Source organism: Protopterus annectens, chromosome 5.part0 (assembly GCF_019279795.1).
Source record: "Protopterus annectens isolate FY-2018-M chromosome 5.part0, PAN1.0, whole genome shotgun sequence".
In the NCBI taxonomy this organism is placed as follows: Eukaryota; Metazoa; Chordata; order Ceratodontiformes; family Protopteridae; genus Protopterus; species Protopterus annectens.
In genome coordinates this window covers 1,213,700,076-1,213,716,498 of record NC_056735.1, presented here as the reverse complement: position 1 = coordinate 1,213,716,498, position 16,423 = coordinate 1,213,700,076, and the positions used below count along the sequence as shown (strand labels likewise).

The window sequence follows — 16,423 nt, the reverse complement described above, 5'->3', positions numbered from 1 at the left end:
TTTTCTTTTTATATGTAGTGCAGTATATGTAAATGGTGTTGGAGAATGTATTTTAAATCGAAAATATAATGTTTAAAAAAAACTGGTATTTATTTTTTTTGGTCCCTTCCTCCTAAAATGTGTGGTTTGTTGGCAGTCTGAGGATTGAAGTTACTACATAATGACATACGTTTGAGTTTCAGACTTTACTTCCTACAGAAAATGCACGCTAAAAAAATCTGGTTATTCAAGCAACTTTGTATTTTTATGAGAGCAATATTTAAAATCTGTTCTTGTTTCTAAGCCTTTGTGCCCCTTTATTTTAGGCTTTCTTCAGATTTCTTGATTTAAGAGATAGAGAGGTATGCAAACCTCTTAACTGCTACTGCTTGATTGATCTTATCCCACCCCCCCCCCAAAGAAATGTAGTTGTTCAAAAAAATGTGTGCTAAAACAAATATTGTTAATTCAGTCAAAACTGCAATTTTATAACAGTAATATCTGTTTTTATTTTTGAACCTTTGTGCCTCCTTTGTTTTAGGCACTATCCAGATATCTTGAGCTAAGAGATATGCAAATCTCAACTGCTTTTGCTGCCACTGGTCGATAGTTCTCACATTTCACATACATGCACACACACACAAATTTTTACTCTCATTCATGCAAGCATGAATACTCTCACATGCAGACAGAAACAAATACACACTCTTTTTTTCTCTTATTTTTTTTTTATTTTTTTTTTACTTTTACACTTACTAAGGTGCTGCTTAGCATGTGTAAAATAATGGCTCAATCAATCTCGCTCACACTAATGCATGCATACACTCTCACACAGACATAAACACACAAAAACACTTTATTTTTTTTATTTAATTTTCTTTTTTTATTATTTTATACTCGCTGACAGCAATTTTCTTTGTCTGAGCTCCACGGCAGCTTAATATGCTGCCATGAAGCGGCATACTCATTTTTCCGCAGGCATTACCTGTGGATGAAAACCCTGTTGGAGAACATCCGTTCACCAGTCAGGGTACTGATGTACAGGTTGCCCATTCTCTAAGGTGTAGTTAAATAATGGATGGCGCATAGTCTGTTTAAGGTTAATGAAAATAGATATTATTAGCATTTCCTGATTCAGCAGTGAATATGCATGCAAATTTGGGAATTAAAAGGATTTTACAAATTTTCAAGCTAAACCTTTTGTATTGTTATTTGCAGTCATCCTTGTTAAAATATTTCAGTGTATTGTCATGGTGGCAATGTACAGACTAATTTTGATTATTGGATATTACTGATAATTTATTTAAAGTATATTACTCAAAGAATGAATAATCGGCATCTGATCTCACATTGTTAGGAACTTTGCCTCATAACCATCAGTCTTTATCTCCATTTGGAATATCTGAAGAACACGGAAGCTTCCTTTGAGTGGAGTTTCATTTTCATTAATTGAGCAAATAATTTTCCATTCTACTCAGTCTTGTACTTCTGTGTGATCCACTTGAGTGTATCCCTTATTTAATCAGTCCACTGTCTTAATGTTAATGAAACTCTATTCATAACATAAACCCCATTTTCATTGCTTTTATACTGTCATTTCTGCAGTAGATCATAAAAACAAAAAGCCCTGTTGGTCCCCATCATGTCAACAATCCCACTTGTATAGTGTAAGCTACACTTCCCAGCTAGTTTTCCTTATTTTTCTGGGTGCAATTCATTTTTATTTTTTGTCCACTTCTCTCTCTAAAGCTCTTATTCCTCCCTGTACACAGTGTTATGATGGATCTTGATATCATCTAGTGAATGCCTTCTCTTCAGCACTTCCCAGATAATTGCACATTTCGTTTTGCATATTCTTTTCTAGGCAGCTGTCTTTCCTCTGTCTTGCTTCATTGTCATTTTTTCTCTTGACTGCCTTCATTCCAGTTCTGCCCTTTGTGCTTCCTTTTCAGTCAACCTTGTTCTTTTTGTTTTAGCAGATCAGCTTAGTTATTGCCTGTGTAAAGTCCATCTTTACAGACCCATACAGTTCTGTACCTGTTTAGTCTATGTGTTCATTGTTTCTAGTATCTGGTAACTTTTTTCTTTCATCTGATTCACTTCTTGCAGCTTTAAATCTCACCATACCTGCCCTGCCAGCCAGACTTTACAAGGGCAGTGTAGATTAAATAGGATATAATGTTTCTACAGCTAATATGTCCACTTGTTTCATAAATTCATAGGTGTTTACTAAGCTAACGACCAAATGGTCCTTTTTAAGCCTAGCCATGCATCCCAAATCTCTGACAAGGTCTGATACCCTTGATAAGTGTAAACAGGGACTTGGAAGATGAACCATTTACAGGTTACCTGTGTCCATTAGCGACATAGGTGCCAAACCAGGGATGAATTTCCTGTTCCTCATCCAGTTGTCCAAGTTACACTTGAATTGGGTTATGGAGGAACTCTATTTCACATGGATGGGCAACCTGTTCCAGAGAAGGGGTGGTCTCTAGGATACATACCTGTCTCTCTAGCAGGTTCTGTTTATATTACAGGCAAGGTTTACATCTTTAGGATGGGTAATTCTGGTGCTGTTTGTTTTGCGGGTATGCAGGTGATTTATTAGAGGATCAGCCTGTACGAGAGAGAATGCATGGATAGGGCTTTGAGGTGGTCTGCATAGCATACGTTACTTCTGCCCTGTACTCTATTAGTGAGGGCCCTCTGTAGATGTTCCAGTTGTTGGATATGCCTGGTTAGGTAGATACCATAGGGGGCATTGTACTCAATGTTAGGTCTGATGAATGCCAAATGCAGTGGAACAATGACTTCCTTGGACCTAGATGCTATACGTTTGTTTATAAGTTGTGCAGTATAGAATGATTTCCTCACTACTGTAGACGTGATGGCCAAAGGCTAGATTACTGTCTGTGTGTCCCCAAGTCCCTGAGTACTAGGTCAAGTCTTAGGGGTATGTTGTCAATATGATAGTTACCAGGGGTGGGTGACTTTCCAAAGGATACCATTATGCATTTCTTGTCATTTAGTTTTAGTCCAAGGCTCTGGCAACAGTTTGTTTGTTTTGTGTCGGCTCTTCCTGGAGAACATTTGCATCAGTCGGTTTTTCAATGACAGCTCCCAATTTACAATCATCTGCAAGTTTGACTTTGGTCGTGACTTAAGAGAACTAAATGGCAAAAAGGAGAGGTCCCAGGAGAGGGGAGTCACCTGATTAGTTACTGCTTGTCTTCTAGTAGCACTGGTCTCACCACAGGTTTACTCTGCTGGGATGCAATATTCCTTTGCTTCTTCCCTCACCAGAAGTAAAACAGTATTACTAATCCCAAAAAGGGGCTTCATGTTTTCATGCAGCACCTGTATGTTTTGATACCTGTTTTCACTTTTTGCATCTGCAAACCTGCTTGCAAGTAGCACTTATTCTTTCATAGAATGCAAAATGACTTAGGTGGTCAGAGGCCCTACTTTGCACCTATTGTTCTCCCCTCCTTACCAATTCAGCTCGCTCTATTCATGTCAGATAGTATGTCACTGCTGCACATTTTCTTTGCTCCTTCAAGATGAAGCCTACAATACTAATTGTTTTCCCACCAGTTTGAGTTTATGCCTTTTTAGTAATAGCACCTCTTGTGCAGTTTATGTACAGCTCCATATGATGATTGCATACTGCAGCACCCACAACCACAGATTCCCCTTTTGCCATTTGTAGCTGCTGTGTTTGCTGAAGACAGCATAATTTGGTGGTTCTTGATTTTAATTTTTGTGTACTGGTATGGTTGGCATTAAAGTCCTCCATCTTAGCCTCTGTAACATTCAACTCACCAGAATCCAATATATGCATCTTTGGACATTATAAAAGAGCAAAAGAAGAAAAACAAACACTCTTTTACTTGATAAACAAATGAGGTATTGGAGATTGGGATGTAAGCTATGCTAATGTACATCTATAATGCTGGGAGTGTTTAAAACATTTGGAGTTGTAGGTGAATTGTTGTTTTTGCACATTATCATGCAAGACTGATTTTTTTCAAATGATAGTTATAATTGGGAATGTCTCCTTACCCTTAAAATGAAGTCCAGTGACTCCAGGTTTGACTATATTGATAATGGGGTACAGCAGCCCGCACTGGTGTGTAAAAGGCTTTGCCCAGCATAAAAAGTAGGGTTTCAGCAGAATAATGTCTGTGTATGTATATGTACACACACACACACACACACACACACACACACACACACACTTATTTTGTTTGACTGTACAGGATTGGCCTGGTGGCTCCCCTTCCTGCATCCAGTTGACAAGTTTATTCCTCCATTGTGGGATATGTGCCCTTTGACCCATTAATTCCATAGTGGAGGCTATATTGAGGTGACAGTGGGACACTCCATATGTCTTGCAGACTGAATTTTTCCATATCCCCTAGAAATAAGCAAGCTAACATCAGTCAAGAAGTCCCGTCATCCCCTGCTCAGTCCCTCCAATGCCAGTGGCGGTAGTGGAATATATGCTGTCTGTGGAGTAGTTGTGTGCCATGGGACAGGTTACATGTTTTCATATGCCTAGAGCAGCTAGCTCTTATGTTTACTAAAAAGGATGTAGGACTAGTGAATTTTGGTCTGTCACTGGATTGAAATTAGCAGACAAATACTATAGGTTGATGTTTACAAGTTTTTAACGGTTTTAAAAGGAAAAGTAGTATAATATTTCCCCTTTTTGTGTCTTTATTACAGCCACACTTGGATTTGCTAATGAGTCAAGTAGAAGACGAAATCACGAAAGCCAGCAACCTGAAAGTGGGGGATGAAGAACTTCTAGATCAGGTGAGTATTGATGTTTTCTTCTGAAATCTAAGAGTTATTATAGCTTGTGTTTTGAAACCATGTTTAGACATGTGCAAGCAGTAACTGTTCATAATAGATTTCAGTAGCTCTGTATCAGGGTGGTTTCTTAAAAGGTCAGTGGTGGGGGACTCATTCAGTCTTTCCTTCCAGTTTGGCATTTTTTTCCTGAAGCCCCTAAACTGGGATGGTTGCATGTCTTACTGTCTTAGTAATTTGCCTAGCCCTGAGCAACTCAGTTCTTTTCTGCCACTTGTACTGTTGAAATCTTTATTTTGGTATTTTTCATTGAAAAAAAGCACATTTGTTATCTAGAGTAAATCTTTGTGTCTATGTGGCCAGAAAATTTAAAGCAAACAGTTGCATCTACATTTTCTCTGCCGAGTGATTGAGAAGCATGAAATGAATCACTGACGTATGCCAGCCATGCAACCCAGCCACCTGCAGATTTCTGAGAGAGGAATTATTGACTTACCCCTCTACAAAAGGGATGGTAGCGGTTTATTGTTCTTCAGGCTGGTTCAGCATGAAAATTCCAAGTCTGGTCTAAAATTTCTGCCACAACTGTCATAAATGAGGCTTGAGAAACTGTAGATGGAGTCTTGGTCAGTCTTTTGTAGATGTAAATCTGTTTAAAAAAAAAAAATTTGTTCCTCATATGTGACGAAGTTATGGTTTACCTGAGAGCCAAAAAAGGTGCATTTCAAGTTCTACCTTTCCTGTTACTCTCTGAAACTCTTTTGTTGTTGTGTCTTTCGGCTTTTTCCCGGTTAGGGGTCGCCACAGCGGAACTCCGGTCCGCTAATGATTGGTAGTTGATTTTTACTTGCCGAGTTACCAGCCCTGATGCACCACCTTCAACGAAGGTACGCCCATTCATGCATGTCTCCACTCAGAAGACGCTCTAGCTGAGAACCGAATCGGACAGCGTCTTACTGTGAGGCGACAACGCTACCGCAGCACCACCACCGCGGGTTACTATCTGAAACTATAAAATTATAAAAAAGTGGTTACTCCATAGTTGGTGTAACATCCAAATCAGCTACTGAGCCTGGATTTTGCTGTGGACCTTCTGATCCAACCAACCTTCTGGTTAAGGTGACAAGAAGTGATTGAGGCTGCCAGGATGGAGGCAGTTGGCAAATGTATTTTAAGAGGTGAAATAAAGCCTCTCTATTTGAGGTCGACACCAATAAATTAGATAAGTTTTCAGAAGATCCTTACCTGTCATGCATACCTGTGTGATTTAATCTTCCAGTATTCCATGGTTATAATGTTTGCATCTGCAGTTTTTGCCTGTCATGACTGTCTAGGGGGATACATTGTTGACAGTTCACTGTCTGGCAGGTAGTTTTTTAAAGGAGTTGTGCAGTCTCTAGCCTTTGAAGAATCCTGTCCCTTGTACTGAGTTTGTGTTATCACTGAAAAACCTACTTCTCTTCCACTTGCATTACTGAAACCTGTGTCAGGCGTTATATGTTTGCAAAATTTCACAAGTTCTCTGAGATGCAAGCTGTTGTACAGGTAAACAATATCTTCATGGGACTTGCACATGGCTCCTTTTGAAATTATTTCTCAATTGTTCATGAACCCGTCAGTTATTCTTCATGATTCATTCTCTTTCAAAACCTTAGTATTACATCTAGTGCACTGCAGAAATTATACTAAAATGTGAGATTTCACTTAAGATGTTATCAAGACATTTAGCCATTTAAATGTAGATACCAGTTTTCCCAACAGATGGAACTGTTTATACTGAATGCAGAATTCATTGAGTTGTACCAAAAGAGTTATTTCTGCTTCCCTAAATAAGTTGTATTGATTTTGAGACTTAGAGAGAGAGAGAAAACAAAACAAATATAGTTTGTTACATAATGATACTGAAAATGGTACTATATTGTTTTAATGCAGACTTTAGTGCACCATATAAGTTTCTTTCATTTAGTGTAAAGTTAACTTTGAAGAGAGTTCATTAAGTTTATTTCTACAGTGCTCCCCCACTGGTGCACACGGTGTTAGAACTATAGAACTTGAAGAATTTATATTATTTTTTTTCTTTAGAAACAATTAATGTGTATTTTACTCTGGGGGATGTCATTTCAGTGTTTTAAAGTGACATATGAAGGCATATAGGTTGATAACTGAATAGAGTGGCTGTCATATTTGTAGAACAGAGTGTTTGTATGTACCTTTAAGAAGCATTTCCAGATGCAGGCAGCAATGACTTTTTGAGAGAACAGCCAGAGTGTTGTCATGTGTGAGTGTAGTAGTCAGTCTGTTTGAGTTTGTTACAGAGCCTCATTCCTGATGTGTTTGTGTGTAATAAATCTGCTTGAACTGCATCTGAATCCACAACCGCTTGTCTGTTTTATCCTGACCGGACAAGCGACATGCTGTCAGAACCAGGATTAAGAGAGCATCTTCAAGCCATGAGGTGCAGAGTTGAAGGTGAAGGCAGATTGAGCTGATTGAGTGAAACGGAGCTCAAACAAACAAAAAAAGGACCAGAAACAAACTTAAGGTCACCAGAACTTGCACAAATGTTTTATTTTGCAAAGAAAATGAAATGGAGCATTTGTAAGACACAAAACGCATTATTAATCAAACGAGTAGTACAAAAACATATTAATCAAACAGAAGGTACAAAACGCATTATTAATTAAACAAAATGTTTGAAACTACGATATTTGATGAAACTAGCAGAAATATTCATGCAGGGCTCAGAATTACCTTTGGTTTGCATAACGAGCATATTTAAAGTAAAACCGGCACAAGAAAAGTATAATGAGCATGATAAAAGAATAAAAGGGCATAACGATTACAATAAAAGGGCAAAATGAGCTTAAAAGCAAGGTGACTGCATGTCTTTTAGAAAAAGACCATGTTTTGGGCATAAACTACTAATCTGAAGTTGTTGTCTTCATTTGCTCTTCAACCTGTGGGTACTTGGGTACTTGGATTAGGCATGGATCTGACTCTTTGGTATTATATGTTGATTCGCTATTCCCACACGGCTTGTCTGACCCTCCATAGGTATTATTTTTAAAGGTGGATTGGTTATAATCATTGTATGCACTTATATGCATGTGGGTGTCCTCATTGATGGCTGAGCAAATTTTGCAACATTAACAACATTTCAATATATAATGAATAGAACATTGACCTTTTTTGGAATCATAATTTTCTCCTTATGGTGGCTGTATGGTATTGTGGCATGGTGACTATTACATATTGACTTGTATTTGCTAACCACTAATTTCTTTGATAGATGTGGTTTAGCAACAGACATTGACATAGCAGAGACGAAGGTCGGCTATTAAGTTCAGGCTTCAAACATTCCTTTCATATAATTATTATGTTTTTTGGCTTGAACAATTGATTACTTGTGAACATTGTTTTTTGCTGACAGTAGAGACGTTTAGTTGGCTACATTATGGTCCAACAGTGCAACTTTTACCATTGCCACTTATTGTAAGGCAAATAGGTCTTTATAAATATATATACAGACCAGTTTGGCATATATATATATATATAGGGTTTTCATATACTCAATTTGACTTGTTGCATTGGGTTGTGCTGCTCCATTGTGGACATCTCTTGTGTATGGTCGCATACACATTTTTGACATATACATATATTTTTGACTTATTTTTGAGTGTTTATCCACATATCTGTGGTTGGTTCAGTGGCTTAATTTTGAGATAGTGACTCATATATACCATTCGGTTTCATCTAATAGATGTTTAATCACAATCATGGATCTCTGTGGAATTTTACAAGGGCTTTCGGCCGATAAAGATAATTTAGAAGTTTTTGGTTTAAACAACAATATGGGACAAAACTCAAATAACATTTCAGTAGATGGCCAACAAAGATGTGGAGCCATTTTTTCAAAACTTAATAGACATATGAAACCTTACGTTCAAATGTTTGGCATTTGAAACTGTTTAAGGCATATAAGATCAAGGATATTACACCAAGGGAACTTAGGTTCCGTTTACAACCCCTAGTTGCTAATATAGATACTGAACTATCTAGGGAATGGGCAGATGCCCAGCATCAGGCTTCCATGCACTTTGTTGATTGCCTATCTAGGTACTATGACAGGATAATACAAAGTCAATTAACAGAGATCCAAGTTTTATGTGGTGTAGCCGAAAAATTTAGTTCTGAGGGGTTTTACCCACAATATATTTCTGACCTTGCCAAGGATCTATCCTCACTAGAACAACAACTTATGAAGCGTAAAATCCATAAGTTCAACAGAGACGTCATGGATTCTGACAAAGGTAAACCGTTTGTTAGTCAAAAGGCAGTTAGATTTACTGATCATACTAATACACACAACACCAGCAGGAAACGACCTAGGTCCATTTTAAGACATAAGAATGTTACATCTGATGCAACCTCCGAGGATGATACATCATCTGCCACTGATGGTTAAGTTCCCTCACGCCAGGCATCCCCAGCTGCAAAAAGAAAACAACCACCCCCTTTAGATCCAAGAGCAGGAGGGGGGGTAGAAAGCACCACTCTAGACTTAGGGTCTCCAACCCTACAGTGCCTATTACAACAGATGGTCAAATAACCAATAATGTTTTTAACATTTCATCTTTTGATCTTTCTCCTGTGCACGTACGACTACTCAATAAAGGCCTCAATTTTGTTCCCAGTGCACCTGTCTCTGAAAATCATTTATTACAAGATTTAAATGACTTTTGTAGATTACTTAATCTTAAGCTATTTTTGCAGATTCTGATACTACTCAAAGATCATCTGATTTTAGATTTGGCAAATCTACTTTCATTCCACCTATGAATAAACATGTCTCGATATTTAGAGATTGTGTAATGAAAGATTTACACTCTTCTATTTTGTATGAGCCCAAATCTAATAATCTTAATTCAGCTGAAAGAATGGCTCTCTCTGAACTCAAGGATAACCACGATATTGTTATTACCATGGCTGACAAAGGCGGTGCCATTGTAGTCATGGATTATAATAGATATATGGAAGAAGCTTTACGACAATTATCAGACACTAGCTATTACATGGAAATGATGATTGATCCTACTCCAAATTTTAAGGTGGAAATTGATTCTTTTTTGGATTTGGCAGTGGAACAAGAAATTATAACTAACCAGGTAGCTACACAACTGAAGGTGGATGAACCAATCCCACAATATTTATATTTGCTACCTAAAATACATAAGGACCCTCTCCAGGACCCTCTCCATCCTCCGGGCAGACCTATTGTGTCCGGCAGAGGCTCCTTAACTGAGCCACTGTCAGCTTTTCTTACACACCACCTAAAACCATTATTAAAACATGTTAGATCTCGTATACAAGATACCACGGAATTTTTAAACATTATTAATGATTTTCAACTGGAGCCCAATTGGTGGCTTTGCACATTGGATGTTGCTTCTCTATATACCAGCATTCCTCATGATGTGGGCATTCTTGCAGTTTCATATTGGTTATATAAATCTGATCTGTATTCTACAGGTTTTAATAATTTTCTGATTAAACTGACTGAAATTGTTTTACGCAAAAATATTTTCTATTTCAAAGGACAAGCATACTGGCAAATCAAGGGCACTGCTATGGGGGCATCATTTGCACCGATATACGCAGATCTTTTTATGGGATATTATGAACAAGCATTTATATATGATGTTCAACAGAATATATACATTCAAGATCTAGATATCTGGCGTAGGTATTTAGATGACTGTTGGATGGTGTGGCGTGGAGAGAGGGACCAGTTGGCCAAATTTGTGTCTTACTTGAATAACAATTCTTTTGGCATCAAATTCACTGCTAACATTGAGCATGATAAGATTGTCTTTCTAGATGTGGGTATCACCAGGCTTTCAGACAACACCTTGGCCACTTCTGTCCATCGGAAATTTCCGGAATACAATACATTATTACATGCCAAAAGTTCCCATCCACGCCACATCATCCGAAATATCCCAAAATCTCAGTTCATGCGTATCAGACGTATTTGTTCTTTGGAACAAGAATATTCCACTTGCAGCCTTGACTTGTCAGAAAGATTCATCAATCGTGGATATAACAAACACAATCTTTCTCTTACTATGGATGAAACCAAATGTTTGACACGAACAGGCCTATTGGAATATAGATCAAAAAAGAGGGCATCTTCTGGTCAACCTTTGAGGTTAGTAACTACTTATGGTACCAACACTGATAGGTTCAGAGACATTATCAATCAACACTGGGACATTTTGAAGTCACATGACTTTTTCAATACTATCCTACCTGAACAATGTTCGTTCTCATATCGTAGAGGACGCAACATAAATTCTTACCTCACTCATTACAAAAGGTACATTCCTACTATTCCACTACAAACCACTTTATTTGGTGATATTTTAGTTGGTTGTTTCCCATGTGGCCATTGTACTGCTTGCCAGCATGTCTCTAAAACAACTGAATTCTCAAGTAAGAACACTTCTAGGGTTTTCAACATTAGGGTTTTCGGCAATTGCAGTTCAGATTGGGTGATTTATTTAGCAACGTGCACTTGTTCAGCTTTTTATATAGGCCAAACATCCAGGCCTGTCAGATTTAGAATAAGTGAGCACATGAGTGCTATCAGGAACAAACGTTTATCAATCACCCATCTGCTGCATTTAAATTTGTTATTGATAAGATAGTATTGCACAGGAACTTCAAAGCAGGATGGCATACTAAATTAAATCATATGGAGAACATGTGGATTATCAAATTACGGGGACTGTTCAGGCCAGGGCTAAATGAAACAGAATAATACTATAGACAACTATACATAGTTGATTCTGTTTTTTGAATTATGAGATTTTTTGAATTATGTGATTGATACTCATTCAGGTATACATAGGTTAAATTGTGTATATATTTACTTATGTATAATGTTTATCAAGTACATTTTTCATTATGTACATTTTTTATCATGTATATTTTGATACACAGGTTTGATATCAGGGCATGGGATGTTAGCAATTATTTCTATTTATTTCTTTTTAATTTCTATATATGTACATTTTACATTTTTTGATTTTCTCTTGGGTTGGTTATTGTGGTGGTGTGTGGTGTATGTCTCTTTAAGGGCTCCAATATATAAGACCAGGAAATGGTGAAGATGCTTCAGACAAAAACTTTAATTTTTTTTGAGCATTGAAAAAGGCTGCTTAAAGCCGAAACCAGTCTGCTATTTTGTATTGGCTTATTAGCTATTAACTTTGGTTTACATCTGACTTTAATAAAAGTATCTCGAAGCAATCCTCTACGTGCTGGTTCATCCTTGTGTACTTCGATGATGGTTTCTGTGACTGTGCACGTTGTCTTTCGTGCGTGAACTCTTGGTTCTACATATGGATCTGACTCGGCCACCTTTCCAGTATCTGATCCGAGCTCCAAGCGCCTCCCCTACCCATAATTCCCCTGTCTCCCTCCTCCCTTCAGATCTCATTTGCCGTGCTAGCATAAGTATCGTGATCTGCTGCTCTGAGCTTCCTTTGGGTAAGTGACTGATTTTTTGTGTAGTTCTATCTCCTTTTTATGTAAATTTCTTTCCTTTCTATTATTTTTCTACTTTTCCTACCCTTGCGCTGTTCGGTAAAATAAAAAAAAAAAAAAAAAACCCTCCTCCTCCTTAATCTTCCTTATATCTGGAAGCGTGTGTGTAAGGGTTGTTCTGGTTGGACCTCCTTGCTGCAGCTATGTTGTAGAATCCCAAACCAGGCTTCAGAAAGTGTACAGAGTATGGCCATAAGCTCTCCCCAGCTGATGGCCACATTCTGTGTAGTAGGCCTAGGGGTTTCCCACTTGGATTCCTCCAGTTCCATCCCCCTTATGTTGCTGGACAGGAGGAACAAGTTAATTGTAAAAGGCAAGGCCCCCCCCCCCCTACCTCTTTGACCCAGGTCGTCTCAAACCCAACTACTACTGTTTCTGTCTCCACCCCGGCCTCTGGGACTCAAACTCCCACCAAAAGGCCTGGGGACGGGGACAAGCATAGACACTGGGACAGGCCAAGGAAGTGATCCCCTGATTGCTCGGATCTAATTTCCCATCCCTCAGGGATCTCCCATCCAGACCTGGTCAGTCTGAAGCTCACTGCTTGGCTGCTTCAGTTCCCATGATAATCAGGACTCCTGGGTTATCCTCACCAGTTAAAAGAATTTTGGTGGCGGCTCACGAATTTTCTTCTAGGAAGGTTTATTCCAGTAACTGAAATTGTTTTTCTGTTTGGGCCTCTGAAGGTGACCTGGACCTCATTCACTTCTCTGGTTCAGGCAGTTTTAGATTTTTTAGCAAGTATTTTTCAGCAAGGTGCCAATTCTTCTACGATCAAGGTCCAACTGGCAGCTATGAATAACTTTCTTGTAGGCGACAACATGGCTTCTGTAGCTTTTTCTAAGCTTTGTAAAGACTTTTTGAAAGGCACCTTCTTATTTCGGCCACCGATTAAGGATCCACCATCTCCTTGGATCTCACACTCATTCTGCAAGCTTTGCAGCCACAGTGGACTTTGTTTTTGTCCTGGAAGACTGATTTCTTGATTGCTATTTCAAATGCCAAAAGGGTCTTAAAGCTTCAAGCATTATCGGTCAAGCCCCCCCCCCCCATTTGGTATTTCATAAATACAGGGTTTCACTGAGTACTAATCCATCTTTTCTTCCTAAAGTAGCTTCGGAAATCAACATTTAATCAAGTGATTAATCTTCCAGTTTTCTTTCCAAACTTTCAAAATAAGGGAGAGTACAAACTCCACTTGTTAGATTTGCACAGACAACTACGTTTTTACTTGCATAGGACTAAGTCATTTAGTAAGTCTGACCAACTTTCTATTTTCAATTCTAAGCCCTTTTTAGGGAAACAAGTGTTGAAGGTTACCATTGCCCACTGGACTTCTCAGTGCTTTTCCCTGGCGTCTTCAGCTGGAGGTTTGGCTGCCTTCTGGTCCAGAGTTTCTCTAGATGATGGTTGTTCTGCAGCTACTTGGGCTTCTTCACACACTTTCATCTTGCATTACAAGTTGGACATTTTATCCAGGAGAAGAGCATCCTTTGACTCTGCCATGCTCCGGAATATCCTTCCATGAGTGCCTCTCAGGTGTTTACTAGCTGGGGACTCTGTTCCACAGGTTGTAGAGCAAATGAAGACAACTTCTTCAGATAAAGAAGTTATGTAATCACCATAACGTTCCATCTGATTTGTTGCTCTTCATTTGTCTTCAGCTATCCCTCCTTCCCCCTGCCTTTGTATAGGCTGTGTGGTGGTCTGGTTAGATGAGGAATGGTCACCATATGAGTATGCTTCTCTGTTCTCCTCTGCTTGATTAGGGAGATTCTTGTCATTAGATAATAATTTGGATAAGATTGGGATGCTTGGGTGGGCAGCAAACTCAATTTGAAGAGAGGAGGGCGACAGGGGCATTATGGGTAGGGAAGGAGTTTGGAGCTCAGATCAGATGCTGGAAAGGCGGCAGAGTCGGATCCATGCTGGATCCAAGTACCCACAGGTTGAAGACAAATGAAGAGCAACAACTCGGACGGAACGTTATGGTGAGTACATAACTTCTTTTTTCGCATTGACCGGAGCCTTTTGCAGCATGACTAGAGATGTTTGAAGTATCTCAATGTGTGCAAAGTGTTTGCAGGGTGTGTGCTTTATTATGTTGTAATTATTTCAGAGTTTGCTGGGTGCAAAGTGCAGCTGTATTGCAAAGTGCAGTCAAGATGCAGCAATTTTGAAATGTTTCTTGTGCTGTGTACACTTATTTGCAGAGTGCTGCCATTTCAAAGTGTTTCTTACACTGTACAGAGTTATTTTGCAAAGCACAGCCATGTTGAAGAGCTTCTGTGCTGTGTACAGTTTATTTGCAAAGTGCATTCATTTTGAAATGTTTTTTACTCTGAGGTTCTTTTGTTTTGTACAGTTTATTCACACAGTGCAGTCATTTCAAAGTATTTCTTACATTGGTAAGGAGTGTTTTTGCAAAGTCCAATGATTTTAAAGTATTCTTGTGCTATTGAGACTTGTTTGGCAAAGTGCAGTTATTTCAGAGTCTGTTGTGCCATTGGGCATAATTACAAATTGTGGCATCAAGGTCTGGCATATTTATGTGTGTGTGTGTGTGTGTTTGTATATAATTCCAAGCACCTTTACTACTGAGTGTTGATATGGCAGAGGCATTTCGCAGACCCAGTCCCCTTGTGTTTGATCATAATATTGCAGAAAATTGAAGCGTATTTGAACAGGAGTACGATATTTTCATACAAGCAACTTTTTCTGACAAAGATGCACATACAAGGGTATTAATTTTGCTTAACTTAGCTGAATCAGAAGCTATTGAAAGAGACCGTTCATTTGTGTATGTACCAGCAGTATATGCAGGAGAGGGGGAAAAATGCCATATTGTGGTACTGGCAGAATCAAGAGAGGACCCAGAGTGCTTGAAATGTAAATTTAGAGAAATGTGCAACTCCTAGACAAATGTTACATTAGAGAGGCACTTATTTTATACAAGAGGCTAAAAGCCGGGTTAAACTTTTGCATCTTATATCACTGACTTGAGAGAGAGAAGACTAAAACTTGCAGATTTGGTGAATTGAAAGATGCGTTAATACAGGACAGGCTTGTGTGTGGTAATAGTGCTGCAGTGATTTTGCTTCATGACAGTGATTTAATGTTGAGCAAAGCTATAGAGATTTTTCAAATTCATGAGCTCACAGAAAGGCACACCAGTATGCTTGCAAGAGAAAAGAGCATGGTTTCAGCAACCTGTACAGCAACCGTAGACAGCATGCAGCTGCAACCCCTACAAGTTCCCCTGGAAGGAGGGGTAACTTTATAGCAAGTTCCAAGACTAGCTCAGTAAAACGGATATGCTCAGTGCAGTATAAGGGTGAGTCAGCAAAACCCAAGCCAAGTCTGTCGTAATTGTGGTGCTAATCATGAGTCTAAAAGAGAAAAGTGCTTAGCATTTGGTCAGCAATGCCACAAGTGTAAAAAAGGAAATCACTTAAGTTTTGTAAGTCAAGCAAGCCTCATTCAGTTATTGAGAAAGGGCACTCAAAAAAGCAGGATGATCATATAGAAAGCTGCAACCCTACTTTCTATGTGGATGGTGTCTCATTAGTCGGTGTAAAGGTTAAAGCAACAGACTTATTGGCAAAGAATGACATATTTTGTGCTGCTCTGATCACTGGTAAACCCACAGAGCTCAAAGTAGACACTTGTTCAAAGTGTAATGTATTGTCAGCAGAAACATTTGCTAGAGTAAAAGCTGGTGAGCAACTTAGTTTGGCCAATTGTGTGAAGCTTGTTGCTTATGGAGGTGAAGAGATTTAACCCGAAAGCTCAGTAGTGCTTTCATGCTATTCAGCTGGGAACAGTTACAGCTTGCAATTTTATGTAGTTAGAAGCCATGTGCAATCATTATTAGGTTTCAGAGACAGTTTAAGAATGAAACTGCTTTTTATTACCAAAGAAGTACATCATGTAAGCCCAAGTCCCAGTTCCAGCATCAGTGATTCTGTTTTCTCAGAGTAAGCTGATGTGTTCAATGACAAGTTAGGCAAACAACTAGTTT

At 38.7% G+C, this 16,423-nt stretch overlaps 1 protein-coding gene across 1 annotated transcript in view; it reads left to right on the top strand.

Moving 5' to 3' along the window:
• Nucleotides 1–16,423, top strand: part of NDC80 (NDC80 kinetochore complex component) — a 2,583,329-nt gene that overhangs the window by 1,767,077 nt on the left and 799,829 nt on the right. The window contains exon 11 of the mRNA XM_044071081.1: nt 4,708–4,797. Coding sequence (XP_043927016.1) covers nt 4,708–4,797 — 90 coding nt within the window. The remainder of the gene's footprint in view (nt 1–4,707; nt 4,798–16,423) is intronic.